Source organism: Bison bison, unplaced genomic scaffold (genome assembly GCF_000754665.1).
Source record: "Bison bison bison isolate TAMUID 2011002044 unplaced genomic scaffold, Bison_UMD1.0 scf7180017864535, whole genome shotgun sequence".
Lineage (NCBI taxonomy): Eukaryota > Metazoa > Chordata > Mammalia > Artiodactyla > Bovidae > Bison > Bison bison.
In genome coordinates this window covers 9467186-9481202 of record NW_011495084.1, presented here as the reverse complement: position 1 = coordinate 9481202, position 14017 = coordinate 9467186, and the positions used below count along the sequence as shown (strand labels likewise).

Here is a 14017-nt window from a genome sequence, read left to right as displayed (position 1 = left end):
CAGTGGAAACAGTGGCTGACTTTATTTTTTTGGGCTCCAAAATCACTGCAGATGGTGACTGCAGCCATGAAATTAAAAGACACTTACTCCTTGGAAGGAAAGTTATGACCAACCTAGACAGCGTATTAAACAGCAGAGACATTGCTTTGTCAACAAAGGTCCGTCTAGTCAAGGCTATGGTTTTTCCAGTGGTCATGTATGGATGTGAGAGTTGGACTATAAGGAAAGCTGAGCGCTGAAGAATTGATGCTTTTGAATTGTAGTGTTGGAGAAGACTCTTGAGAGTCCCTTAGACAGGCAAGGAGATCCAACCAGTCCATCTTAAAGGAGATCAGTCCTAGATGTACATTTGGAAGGACTGATGTTGAAGCTGAAACTCTTAATACTTTGGCCACCTGATGAGAAGAGCTGACTCATTGGAAAAGACCCTGATGCTGGGAAGAATTGGGGGCAGGAGGAGAGGGGGACGACAGAGGATGAGATGGTTGGATGGCATCACCATCTCAACGGACATGAGTTTGAGTAAACTCTAGGAGTTCGTGATGGACAGGGAGGCCTGGAGTGCTGCAGTCCATGGAGTCCCAAAGAGTTGGATAAGACTGAATGACTGAACTAAACTGAACTTGAGAAGGAAATGGCAACCTATTCCAGTATTCTTGCCTAGAAAATCCCTTGGACAGTGGAACGTGATGCGCTACAGTCCATGGGGTCACTGAAGAGTTGGACATGACTTAGTGACTAAATAACAACAACAAAAGTGAAGAATAAGCTCTTAGCAAATTATTGTTTAGTTGACTCAGTGAAACATAACAGACCTATAGATTTCTTATCATGAAGGATCCTACCTATGCTGTACAGTAATAGAATTGCTTAGGGAGATTTTGGTGTGTGTCTTTTTCTAGGCTATTGTTCTTTGTCTAGCCTGTGTATTCATCAACTTCTCATCACTGATACCACCCACTGTTAGCTAATCAGAACTATCTTGTCCATTCATATCCTAGACTACTATCTTTATTCTTAGGCACACACAGACAACTTGTTCAGTCGCTAAGTCTTGTCTGACTCTTTGCAACACCAAGGAATGCAGCATATCAGGCTTCCCTGTCCTTCACTATCTCCCAGAGTTTGCTCAAGCTCATGTCCGTTGAGTCAGTGATGCCATCCAGTTATCTCAGCCTCTGTCATCCCCGTCTTTGCCCTCAATCTTTCACAACATCAAGGTCTTTTCCAGTGAGTCAGCTCTTTGTATCAGGTGGCCAAAGTACTGGAGCTTCAGCATCAGTTTTTCCAATGAATATTCAGGGATAACTTGAATACATAGTTAATATACCTTTCCAGCCACTGCTGCTGCTGCTGCTAAGTCACTTCAGTCGTGTCCGACTCTGTGCGACCCCATAGACGGCAGCTCACCAAGCTCCCCCGTCCCTGGGATTCTCCAGGCAAGAACACTGGAGTGGGTTGCCATTTCCTTCTCCAATGCATGAAAGTGAAAAGTGAAAGTGGAGTCGCTCAGTCATGTCCGACTCCTAGCAACCCCATGGACTGCAGCCCACCAGGCCCCTCTGTCCATGGGATTTTCCAGGCAAGAGTACTGGAGTGGGGTGCCATTGCCGTCTCCTAGGTTCCTTGAAATAGAATATGGATATGAGTTGCTTTGGCAATTTGTTTTTGCCCTTCACCAGTCACTGAGTTTTACTGAGTAGTTATAGAATGCGAAATACTAAGGATACAGTGGGCATACTATTCTGTTTCTTAGCCATATTCACTGTCAATTTCAAAGATAATATAAGATAATAGGATATTCTGGGGATACATTTGGATATAAGAATGCTGTGGGATACCATGGAAAGGTATACATAAGTCAGTCTTTTTTTTTTTTGAGTTTGATTTTTTTAAAACAGTTTTTCAAATTAATTTATTTTTGGCTACACTGGATATTCATTGCTGTGTGGGCTTTCTCTAGTTGCAGCGAGTATGGTCTACTCTTTAGTAGCATTATGTGGACTTCTCATTGCAGTGGCTTTTCTTGTTGTGGAACATGCATATTCCAAAAGGATATCTGTGGATTGGAAATCATGAGAGACACTGGATAGATGATAAGAGTTTGTGGGTCACAGATACTGAAGCAATAGAAGTGATTGGAAGGCTGATCTCTAAGGCATAGAAATGTCTAATGAAATAGAAAGAATGCTTCAAGGAACAGCCCAAGAAAAGTATCAGGAGTATGATGTTTCAAAAACCAAGGAAAATGAGCATTAGTAGCATAAACGGTTTTGTCTTTAAGTTCTTGACATGTGTTTTATTGTTAAATTTTCCAGTTCAAAACAGGATAGGACTCTTAATTCCCAGATGATGATAATGATAATGGTAAACTTGTAAAATTTGTAAGCGTGCATCACTTCAGTCGTGTCCAACTCTTTGCGACCCTAGGGACTGTAGCCCTTCGGGCTCCTCTGTCCATGGGATTCTCCAGGCAAGAATGCTGGAGTGGGTTGTCATGCTCTCCTCCAAAGGATCTTCCCAACCCAGGGATTGAACCCCTGTCTCCTATGGGTCCTGTACTGCAGGCAGGTTTTTCACTGCTGAGCCACCAGGGAAGCCCCCAAATTTGTATAGCACATTGCATTTGATTATGAATTTTCTTTAAACTTTTTATTTTGAAAACTTTATCTTCATGAAGATTTTAGGAAAAGCAATAAACACTCACATACTCTTTATGTAGGCTCACCAGTTAACACCGTGCTACATATGCTTTATCTGTCAGTGTCTTTGCACACACAGACTTACTTCCCTCCCCTTCCCTCCTCCTCTTGCTTCCTTCTCCTCTCCTTTCTTTTTTGGTGAGCCATTAGAGTTAATGTGAGATAGTGTGGTACTTCTCTTTTAAATATTACAAATATTATGATATTTTATTCTTAAATATTTCAGTATATTTCCACTGAAAGGAGAGGTATTTTTCAATATAACTACTTATATAATTAGCATACTCAGGAAATGTAGTGTCAATTCAATGCTGTGTTCTAATAGATAGTCCATAATTAGATTTCCTCTGTTGACCCAGTGATGTCTTTTTAGTTTCCCCAGCCAAAATCCAAGCATCCATGGTTCTTTTTAAGCATTACGTTGTACTGCTTTGTATTTCTAAGTAATTTAATGCTCCCTGAGAGCGAAGTCTTTTAGCTCTGATGATAGAACTGCAAAACAGTAGAGATCTTGGACAGAAGACTGCTCATTAATAGGTTTTAGGCTGGGGAATAAGAGTAATGGTTTTGTTTTCTGTATCCTTTGGTTAGAGTCTTTTGTTTTTTAAACTCAACCTGCTTAATCCTTCCTATCCTTAGTTTTCAAAATTTTGGCTTACTGTTCATGTCTTGGGTCAACATGAAGTCCTCAGTAATTAAACATTCTCTGCTTTATTGACGAGAAACTGAAAACCTGACATTACATTGAATTACCACTGAATGTTATCTTTTTAATTTTTTTTCCTATTTTAGTTGGCTCTTCGAAATGAGGAGGCAGAAAATGAAAACAGCAAATTAAGGAGAGAGGTTGGTAAAACAAATTCAGTAGTTGTGGTGGTTCAACAAAGATACATATTAAAAAAGTTTTCATAAATTAATTGTGTAACCAGAACTGGAATTGTCTAAGTAATTGATGTTTTGAACTGTGATTTTTATGGTATGACTTTATCTTAGGGAAATAGAAAATAAATAGAAAGGTGAACTCGTTAAGTACTGCATTCATTTGTTAGATCTCTGTGGGTAAATCTTACTTTCTTTTTTAAGCTGTTCATTGCTAGTTTGCTAACTCAATGTGTGAGTGGATTTCTGCCTTACTTCCTTTTATTTTATCTGGCATTCTTTTAAAACTTTTGTTTCTTATGAAATCTTACAAATTCTGTTAATTATTTGGTTCTTCTGAGCCAAATAATGTACATTGTTTATCATGAATTTTTATTTTTTAATATAATAAAAATGTTTTTTGTTTTGGTTGATAATTAATATTCTTGCTTTCTTTGATTATCCAAAATAATATCTTATTCTCCTAAAATTTCTTTTTTTCCTTTAATTTCTTATTATTATACTTAATTATATATTATCTTTCTCATTTCTAATTACTTTCTTCTTGTCCTTTTCTGGAGAACAAACGTCTAAAGAAAAAGGTGAGGCTTTAAGTGTTGTGAAACCTTGGGATTTTAAAGGTCTGTTTTGAGATCATTATTTAGAGGGTGAAATTTTGTTTCTTTGGATAGTTTTTTTAAAATAGAATATTGTGCTTGATCTACCTTCAGAATGAACAGCTTCGTCAGGATATTATTGACTATCAAAAACAAATAGATTCGCAAAAAGAAACACTTTTATCAAGAAGAGGAGAAGACAGTGACTACCGATCACAATTGTCTAAAAAAAACTATGAACTTGTCCAATATCTGGATGAAATTCAGGTAAAATGAATGGAAGTCAGTTCAAAGCCATAATTTTTTTATAAAACTTTCACTATAATGTAAATCTAGTAATATGTTTAATGTAAATCTGCAAATGTGTATTTGTAAAACATTAAATAAATTGCGTCTTTGGAGTTCCAAATCTTGCAAATTTATTCTTGTTTTATGTCTATCTTGTACATTTCTTAAGAACTAAGATTCTTAGTTATAGTTTTCTTAATATTTGATTTAGTTGGTAAATTTGATTTAGTTGATACAAAATATCTATAAAGTTTCATTTTCTCCAGCAAACACTTATGATTCCATTTAATTTTAATTTGTTTTAGTAAATTGTTTTTAACTATAATGCCTTTATCTTTCCTAGACTTTAACAGAAGCTAATGAGAAAATTGAACTTCAGAATCAAGAAATGAGAAAAAATTTAGAGGAGTCTGTCCAGGAAATGGAGAAGATGACTGATGAATATAATAGGATGAAAGCTGTTGTGCATCAGACAGATAGTATGATGGACCAGTTAAAAAAAGAAAATGATCATTACCGGCTTCAAGTAAGGATTCTCGTTAGATTAACTTATTTGGACAGACTTCATATTGCCTCATTACTGTTTATTTGAAATTGGAAAGTACTTTAACTTCCTAGGATATGAGATTTTGTCTTATGCTCTAATATACCATCTTACACTGTAATATGTTACCATGCTGATATATTTGTCTCTATGTGCTTTTCTAGTTTCCTTACCCATACCTTATACTTCTTGCCATGTAGGATGTATGGGTGATATCTGAATGAGTATATAGACAGCAGTCCTACAAAGCTATTAATTTGGGGAACTTTATATTAAAGACTCCTAGAGGTCCTGTGAACAACTGTAAAGATGCACAAACCATTTAATGTCACCCTAGGTACAGAACTGCTCCAATAATGAATATGCCTTTAAATATATATGTATATATGTGCATGTGTATGCTTATCACTGTGTATAATGCATATATAAATATTCAGTTATAATAAATATGTTTGTGTTACACTGTTTTACAACGTTTTTGGAATAATTGTTGCCTTTTAGGTGCAGGAGCTTACAGATCTTCTGAAAGCAAAAAATGAAGAAGATGATCCAATCATGGCAGCTGTCAATGCAAAAGTAGAAGAGTGGAAGGTGCTTTTTTTCAATTGCTGTAATAGCTTTTAATTTTAGATTTCAATTTTTAGTCTTAATTTTCTTTAAAGGCTTTGTACTGGTTAGTGACATTTTCATTAGGCATTTCCAAAGGTGTATAAAATATCTTAGCTTGAAAAGTTTTAAGAACTGCCATGTATAGACCTCTAGAGTTGTTTTTAGTCATTTAATTTTGGAGGAGAGACGTTAGTAAATGTATTCTTCACTTTGTTTTTACTTAGTATCTTTTAAGTTTTAGTCTACATCAGTGCATATAGTATTGCTTTGTTCTTTTTAATGACTGTATGACTGTAATTTTTCTTTGTAGATAATGCCTCTTTCATTCATTCAGGATATTTATGCTTCTTCATGTCATTTTAATGTTTTCTTTTTAAAGATTAGTTGTATACACTTTGTAATTGCAGGGAGGTAGTTATAACTTCTTGTTTTAGGAATGGGTTTTGAAAACTTGAGGTTGTTTAAATGAAAAGATTGAATTCCTTAAAAAGAAAAAAGCACAGTGTGTATCTTTGAATCACTTCTTATTTGAACTTCAGGCGGTATGCACAAAAGGGACACTGGTCATTCCAATTGTTGCTGTGTTCTCACTTCCAAGATTTTTTTGCCTGCATTTTCTTGATCTGCTAATAGTATGTATTGAAGTGTTGATCATAAATGAGAAATGGTTTATTAATTTTGATGTTATGTAACAGACCCTATTTTGTTTATTTCTAGTTAATTTTGTCTTCTAAAGATGATGAAATTATTGAGTATCAGCAAATGTTACATAGTCTGCGGGACAAACTGAAAAATGCCCAGCTTGATGCTGATAAAAGTAATGTTATGGCTCTACAACAGGTAAAACTTTCTCAAAATTTGATTTGTCAATGAGTTTTATTAAAGTTGGCAGTGAAACTCTGAACTGTCTTTGATTTATCTCCTGGGCCTAATCTAGTCACTGGCACCTTTGGGTAGATAATAAAGTTTTTAGAAGTTTCTTATACCATCCATTCCTAGGCAAAAATTATAATTAGGTTTAGAGTTAGGAATAGAATTATTTTGTGTATTTTTCTCTGTTGATGCAGATAATACATTTATTGTTTGGGAATTATTTATAAGGAACTATTAGAAACTTTTAGAAATTTGAATATCCTAATACTCTTACTAAACTTTATTATACTGTGTTTTAGTGCTGAAATATGCTGTACAATGTGAAATAAACTAAAATATGGCTATAATTTTTACTGCATAGAATTTTTATATTTAGTACCAATGTATTCATATATGCCTGGTAGTCCACTGGTTAGGACTCCATGTGCCCACTTCAGGGGACATGAGTTTGATCCCTGGTCTGGGAACTAAGATCTTGCAAGCTGTGTGGCATGACCAAAAATAAAAGAAGGAAAGGAAAAAAGGAAAGAAGTTACACTTGCATAAACTGTTTTTTCTAGTCATAGTCTAAAAGAAAGAAGGAAATTTAGGAAGTATTTGGAGAATAAGGACAGTTGCAAAGGACAAGATTTTCATTTGAAGTGTACTATAAGGATGAAAGTGAAGTTGGGTAAGGGAAAAAAAGCACAAGACAAAATGGAAACATAAAATGATAAAAAGATAGTTGGATGATGAGGAAAAATAACACATAAGAAGTCATAAGTCACAAACATTAGAGAGTTCTGGAATTTCTGTTTGCCAGATTGCTAGCCCTTGTATTATCTTTTAAGTACTGGAGAGACAGCAGTATACCTACAGTGAGTAGTGTAGTTGAGGTATACAAAATAGTAAAAGACAGAGTTTTGACTTACAAAAAATATATTTTATAATTCTGTTGAATAAAACAAGACCTACCTTTTTCTTACTTCTAGTGAAAGTTGCTCAATCGTATTTGACTCTTTGCAACCCCATGGACTGTACTGTCCATGGAATTCTCCAGGCCAGAATACTGGAGTGGATAGCCTTTCCCTTCTCCAGGGGATCTTCCCAGCCCAGGAATCGAACCCATGTCTCCCACATTGCAGGCGGATTCTTTACCAGCTGAGCCACAAGGGAAGCCCTCTTACTTCTAAATTGTATATTAATATTCAGAAAGTGAAAATATGTGATGTTCAAAATATTTTATAGGGTATACAAGAGCGAGATAGTCAAATTAAAATGCTCACTGAACAAGTTGAACAATATACAAAAGAAATGGAAAAAAATACGTTTATAATTGAAGATCTGAAAAATGAGCTCCAAAGAAATAAAGGTAATTCAGTGTTTAATAAGTAAGTAGTTATTTTAGATACCATTAAATTTTAAAAATGTTTTATTTTTATTAAAATGGAATTATGTTATAGCAATAGATATATTATTGATTTTTCTCTATTTGGATTTTACCATATTTAAAAAAATTTTACCTGATATTATTAACTACTTTACATGAGATATTAGTGTTTAAACTTGTAAATGGTGGCAGTATTTTCTATAGATTTTCTCTGATGAAAGTTACATTAACCTCTATTGCCAGATTGGCTGTATAAAAGAAATGAAAAATGGTGATAGTATTTATCCTCCTTTTTGTAATCAACAGAGAAGGAAAGAAAATAAACTTTTGATAAGTGTAACAATGTTGCAGAGATTTTTCAAAAGTAATTGACTTGTCAACATGTGAATTAATCTTACCGGACTTGCTAATGTCATTTTCTCCCTACCCTGGGTCATGCAAGCTTACCTAACTCATCAAATCTTTTGAATGTAAGTCCTTACAACATCCTTGATCCTGTATTTCCATACCACTACATGCTATAGTTATACTAGAGCACATTAATGCAAACTGTTCATAATTTCATGACATAGTAAGTCCATTTATTATGATTGCCAAGATAAGAAAAATAAGACATGGGAAATAATGAGTGAGTCTGTGTGTTTTTGTGTAAGTGAAGTAACGGTGTTGGTGTTGGTGAAGGTGTAGTTGTAATTTAGATAGTGAAACAAAAGCCTCATTGAGGAGATATTTAAACAAAGACTTAAAGGAACTGAGGGAGGGAGCCATGCATATGTTCCTGAGGAGGGGGCAAATAAGCTCAGGGTACTGAAGCAGGAGTGCATGGCGCATGTTTGAGGGACAGCAAAGAAGCCATTTTGCCTGGAGTAGAGTGAGCAGGTGGGCAGTCCTCCGTATGCAATCAGAGAGGTGAGGCTGTATCATATGGGGCCTTACAATTCATTGCAAGGACTTTGGCTTTTCTTTTAAGTGAGAATGGATATCAAGGAAAGTTTCTGAAGAAAGGAGTGATGTAGTTTGACTTGGACTGTGTTTGCCATAGACTTGAGGACTGGTAAGGACAGAAGCAGGGAAACCTGCTTACAATAAATCTATTGTAGCAACCTAGGGAAAAGTGACGGTAGCCAAAAGCATGGAGGTAGCAGTGAAGTTATAAGTAGTCAGTTCTGGATGTATTTTGAAGGTGATGGAAATGAAATTTGCTGACAGATAAGATGCAAGAGGTAAGAAAGTTATCAAGGTTTTTGGTCTGAATGCTGGGGAGGACTGTGGAAAGAGAAGGTTTAGAGACGATCAGATACTTGGTTAAATAAGACTTGTTAAGTGAGAGATGCTTAGTAGACATCTGAGTGAAAGTGTTAAGTAGATGGTGGTGGTGGTGATTTAGTTGCTAAGTCATGTCTGACTTTAGTGACTCCATGGACTGTTGCCTTCAGTCTCCTCTATCTGTGGGATTTCCCAGGCAAGAATACTAGAGTGGGTTGCCATTTCCCCCTCCAGGGGATCTTCCCAACCCAGAGATGGAACCCAGTTCTCCTGCAGGCAGTCTCTTACATTGCAGGCAGTTTCTTTACTGACTGAGCCACCAGGGAAGCACATTAAGTAGGTACTTGTATATAAAAGTCTCAGGTTCAGGAGGGTAGTCTAGGCTAAACATACCAATTTGGGAACTATATGCATAAAAATGGTAGTGGAAGTCATGAAGCTGGCTGAGATGATCAAGGGAGAAGATAGAGAGTGTTGGTTAAGAAGAAAAATCTTAAGACCGAGCTCTGGGATGCTTCTACCTTAGAGTTGGGGAGATGAAAAGGAACAACCAAAGAGACTGAAAAGGAAAGACCAGGGAGATGGGAGGAAAACCAGAAGTGTAAGGAGTCCCGAAACTCACATGAGGAATGTCATTAAGGAAGAGCATAAGCAGCTGTGTTCAGTGCTATGTTCATTGCTGCTGGTAAGTCAACAGGAGCACTGAAAATTGACCACTGGATTTATCAGTGGTTGTTTTAGTTCAAGAGAAAATACAGAGGTGAAATAGGGCAAATACAAAGACTTCTGAGGGCTGTTTCTGCAAAGGAAAAGAGAGAAATAGAGTTGTATCTTGGGGGAAGAAGGTTAAAAAGTGTTTTTTAAAATGGATGAAATAATCATGTTTCTAAGTTAATAGGAAAGATCCATTAAAGAAGAAGCAAGTCATGAATTGATGAAGCAGGGGAATGAGAGAAGGACTTCTGAACTAATAGCCTCGAGGAAGCAATGGGATGGGATCTAGTGTTCACTGGAGTAGAAAGCTTAGGAGCATAGAGTTACCCATAGTAGCAGGAAGAAAGCTAGAGTGTATACATGGAGTTGAATGTGGTTGGGTAGATGTCCTGACAGTAAAAACTTCTATTTTCTCAGTGAACAAGCAGAGTTCTCAGATGAAAGTATGGATAGAAGCAGACATATTAGAAGTTTGAGGTGAAAGAAGTAAAGAGAAAGTATGAACTGGTCATCTGGAAGAATGAACAGACTGGGGAAATGTACTGTAATCATTGAGCACCATCAAGGTCCACTGGATATACTTATTTATATGTGTGTCTCTATTATGTATGTATGAGAGTTACATTTTGCCAGTAGCTTAAATTACTTTAAAAGGATGATAGATATTGTGGAGTTCGCATATTCCAGTCAAGAGGAGGAAAACTGACAGTTGATCTCTGCTGTCAAATAAGGAAGAGGTCTTATTTAATGACACTGTGTTGGAGAAGGCAATGGCACCCCACTCCAGTACTCTTGCCTGGAAAATCCCATGGATGGAGGAGCCTGGTAGGCTGCAGTCCATGGGGTCGCTACGAGTCAGACATGACTGAGTGACTTCACTTTCACTTTTCACCTTCATGCATTGGAGAAGAAAATGACAACCCACTCCAGTGTTCTTGCCTGGAGAATCCCAGGGACGGGGGAGCCTGGTGGGCTGCCGTCTATGGGGCCGCACAGAGTCGGACACGACTGAAGCTACTTAGCAGCAGCATGTTGGTCTGTAGTCATATGACCTCTAAAGCCTACAGAAGGGGTGTATACTACACAGTCTCTTTGTCTTGGCTTTAACATGTATATGTCAGTCTGTTGTGTTCCCCCTTCATTGATTTGGGTTAGTTTTAGCTCTCAGGAGTATCTGAAAAATGGTGGCAAAAATCACAATGGAAGTTTATTTATCACTGTGTACTGATCTAGAATTAGGTGGTCTAGGGTATTGCCTTCATTTGCCTCATGTAAAATAGAACTTTACCCTCACTTCCAGTCCCAAACAGCGAGATAGAGCAAGAGGAGGCAAGAAGCAAAGAGCGTGTACTGAAGGATAAGGAGTAATTTACTGTGGAAGGGTCATACAGCGGAAGTCCTTACAGACTGCAAGGAGATCAAACCAGTCAGTACTAAAGGAAATCAACCCTGAATATTCATTGGAAGGACTGATGGCTGAGGCTGAAGCTCCAGTATTTTGGTCACCTAATGCGAAGAGCCAAGTCATTGGGAAAGACCTTGATGCTGGGAAAGATTGAAGGCAAAAGGAGAAAGGGGTGGCAGAGGATGAGATGATTAGATAGCATCACCAACTCAATGGACATGAATTTGAGCAAACTCCGAGAGGTAGTAAAGGACAGAGGAGCCTGGTGTGCTGCAGTCCATGGGGTCGCAAAGAGTCAGACACTACTTAGCAACTGAACAACAATGCAGAAGGAAGGGAGAATAGATTGTGGGGACAGCAGCCTCTTTCACATTCTCCAGAGAGCAGGGCTCACTTCTTAGAAACACGTGTGATCTCCCACACTAGACCAATGCCTTATATAAGTATAAACCCTGTAATTCAGTAGATGTTTACTATATAAGAGTGATTATTGGCAGTAAATTTTAAAATGATAGGAATGTTTATTTTGGTCTTAGCAACAATTTGGTAAGATGTACAAGTAGGAATTTTTAGCAACTAGTTACAGTTAAGTTTAATTGCAAGTGATAGAAAAAAAAATGAAATGTAACAGTGGTTTAAACAGGATGGAAATGCACTTTTCCATAATATAATCAAAGCTGAGGCAACTTGTATAGGGTTGGTGTGCTAGTTGTACAAATACCAGGTACCAAGTCCCTATTATCTTGTTGCTCTGCCTATCTCAACATGTGGTTTCCATCTCATGTTATAAGAAGACTGTTTGAGTCTGGCCGGAGCCCTAATGTACATATTCCAGCTGGCAGGCAGAAGGAAGGAGAAAAGAAAGTTTCACTCCTCTGCTTTAAAAAACATTTCCTGAAAATGTGCACATGGTCTTTCTGTTTATATCCTTTAGTCACATGGCCACCCTTGGCTACTGAAATATAAGTGGAAATTTAGTTTTTATTTGAAGTGGCTATGTGTCCAACTAAAAGACCATAATTCTATTACAGTGGACACAGTGGGCCACAATGATCATTCCTTGTAAAGCAGTGCTTTCCAGTCTTTTATAATCCACACCCTTTCAGCTAAGATTTTCTTAGAATCCTTTTTAGTTTTATTAATAAAACTGAATTCAGTTCAGTTTAGTCACTCAGTCGTGTCCAGCTCTTTGCGACCCAATGAACCGTGCCATGCCAGGCCTCCCTGTCCATCAACAACTCCTGGAGCTTACTCAAATTCATATCCATTGAGTTGGTGATGCCATCCAACCATCTCATCCTCTGTTGTCCCCTTCTCCTTCTGCCCTCAATCTTTCCCAGCATCACGGTCTTTTCAAATGTCAGCTCTTCACATGAGGTGGCCAAAGTATTGGAGTTTCAGCTTCAACATCAGTCCTACCAATGAACACCCAGGACTGATCTCCTTTAGGATGGACTGGTTGGATCTCCTTGCAGTCCAAGGGACTCTCAAGAGTCTTCTCCAACAACACAGTTCAAAAGCATCAGTTCTTTGGTGCTCAGCTTTCCTTATAGTCCAACTCTAACATCCATACATGACCACTGGAAAAACCATAGCCTTGACTAGACGGACCTTTGTTGGCAAAGTAATGTCTCTGCTTTTGAATATGCTATCTAGGTTGGTCATAACTTTCCTTCCAAGGAGTAAGCGTCTTTTAATTTCATGGTTGCAGTCACCATCTGCAGTGATTTTGGAGGCCAGAAAAATAAAGTCAGCCACTGTTTCCCCATCTGTTGACATGAAGTGATGGGACCAGATGCCATGATTTTAGATTTCTGAATGTTGAGCTTTAAGCCAACTTTTTCACTCTCCTCTTTCACTTTCATCAAGAGGCTCTTTAGTTCTTCTTCATTTTCTGCCATAAGGGTGGTGTCATCTGCATATCTGAGGTTATTGATATTTCTCCCAGCAATCTTGATTCCAGCTGTGCTTCCTCAAGCCCAGCGTTTCTCATGATGTACTCTGCATATAAGTTAAATAAGCAGGGTGACAACATACAGCCTTGATGTACTCCTTTTCCTATTTGGAACCAATCTGTTGTTCCATGTCCAGTTCTAAATGTTGCTTCCTGACCTGCATACAGATTTCTCAAGAGGCAGGTCAGGTGGTCTGGTATTCCCATTTCTTTCAGAATTTTCCACAGTTGATTGTGATCCACACACTCAAAGGCTTTGGCATAGTCAATAAAGCAGAAATAGATGTTTTTTGCAACTTTCTTGCTTTTTTGATGATCCATTGGATGTTGGTAATTTGATCTCTGGTTCCTCTGCCTTTTCTAAAACCACGTTGAACATCTGGAAGTTCACGGTTCACATATTGCTGAAGCCTGGCTTGGAGAATTTTGAGCATTACTTTACTAGCATGTGAGATGAGTGCAATTGTGTGGTAGTTTGAGTTGTTTTATAAATATAAATTTGTAATATTAAATGGTCTTTTTTAAATGACATATCACTCTTCCTGCTTCCCATATTGTAATCAGTCATTTATAGGAGTAAGTAATCACTTTAGTTCATTGATGATTTTTATTTTTACCCTGTAGGAGCTTCAACACTTACGCAGCGGACTCATTATATGAAAATTCAGTCTAAGGTTCAAATTTTAGAAGAGAGAACTAAAGAGGCTGAGAGAACAGCTGAACTGGCTGAGGCTGATGCTAGGGAAAAGGATAAAGAACTGGTTGAGACTTTGAAGCGATTAAAAGATTATGAATCCGTATGTATTTTTATCTTGTCA

At 37.4% G+C, this 14017-nt stretch overlaps 1 protein-coding gene across 6 annotated transcripts in view; it reads left to right on the top strand.

Moving 5' to 3' along the window:
* Positions 1–14017, top strand: part of CEP290 (centrosomal protein 290kDa) — a 96551-nt gene that overhangs the window by 9138 nt on the left and 73396 nt on the right. For all 6 annotated transcript variants that reach the window (XM_010832050.1, XM_010832047.1, XM_010832048.1 and 3 more), the window contains 7 exons: positions 3495–3548; positions 4292–4444; positions 4809–4991; positions 5511–5600; positions 6336–6458; positions 7719–7842; positions 13824–13996. In XM_010832050.1, coding sequence (XP_010830352.1) covers positions 3495–3548; positions 4292–4444; positions 4809–4991; positions 5511–5600; positions 6336–6458; positions 7719–7842; positions 13824–13996 — 900 coding nt within the window. The remainder of the gene's footprint in view (positions 1–3494; positions 3549–4291; positions 4445–4808; positions 4992–5510; positions 5601–6335; positions 6459–7718; positions 7843–13823; positions 13997–14017) is intronic.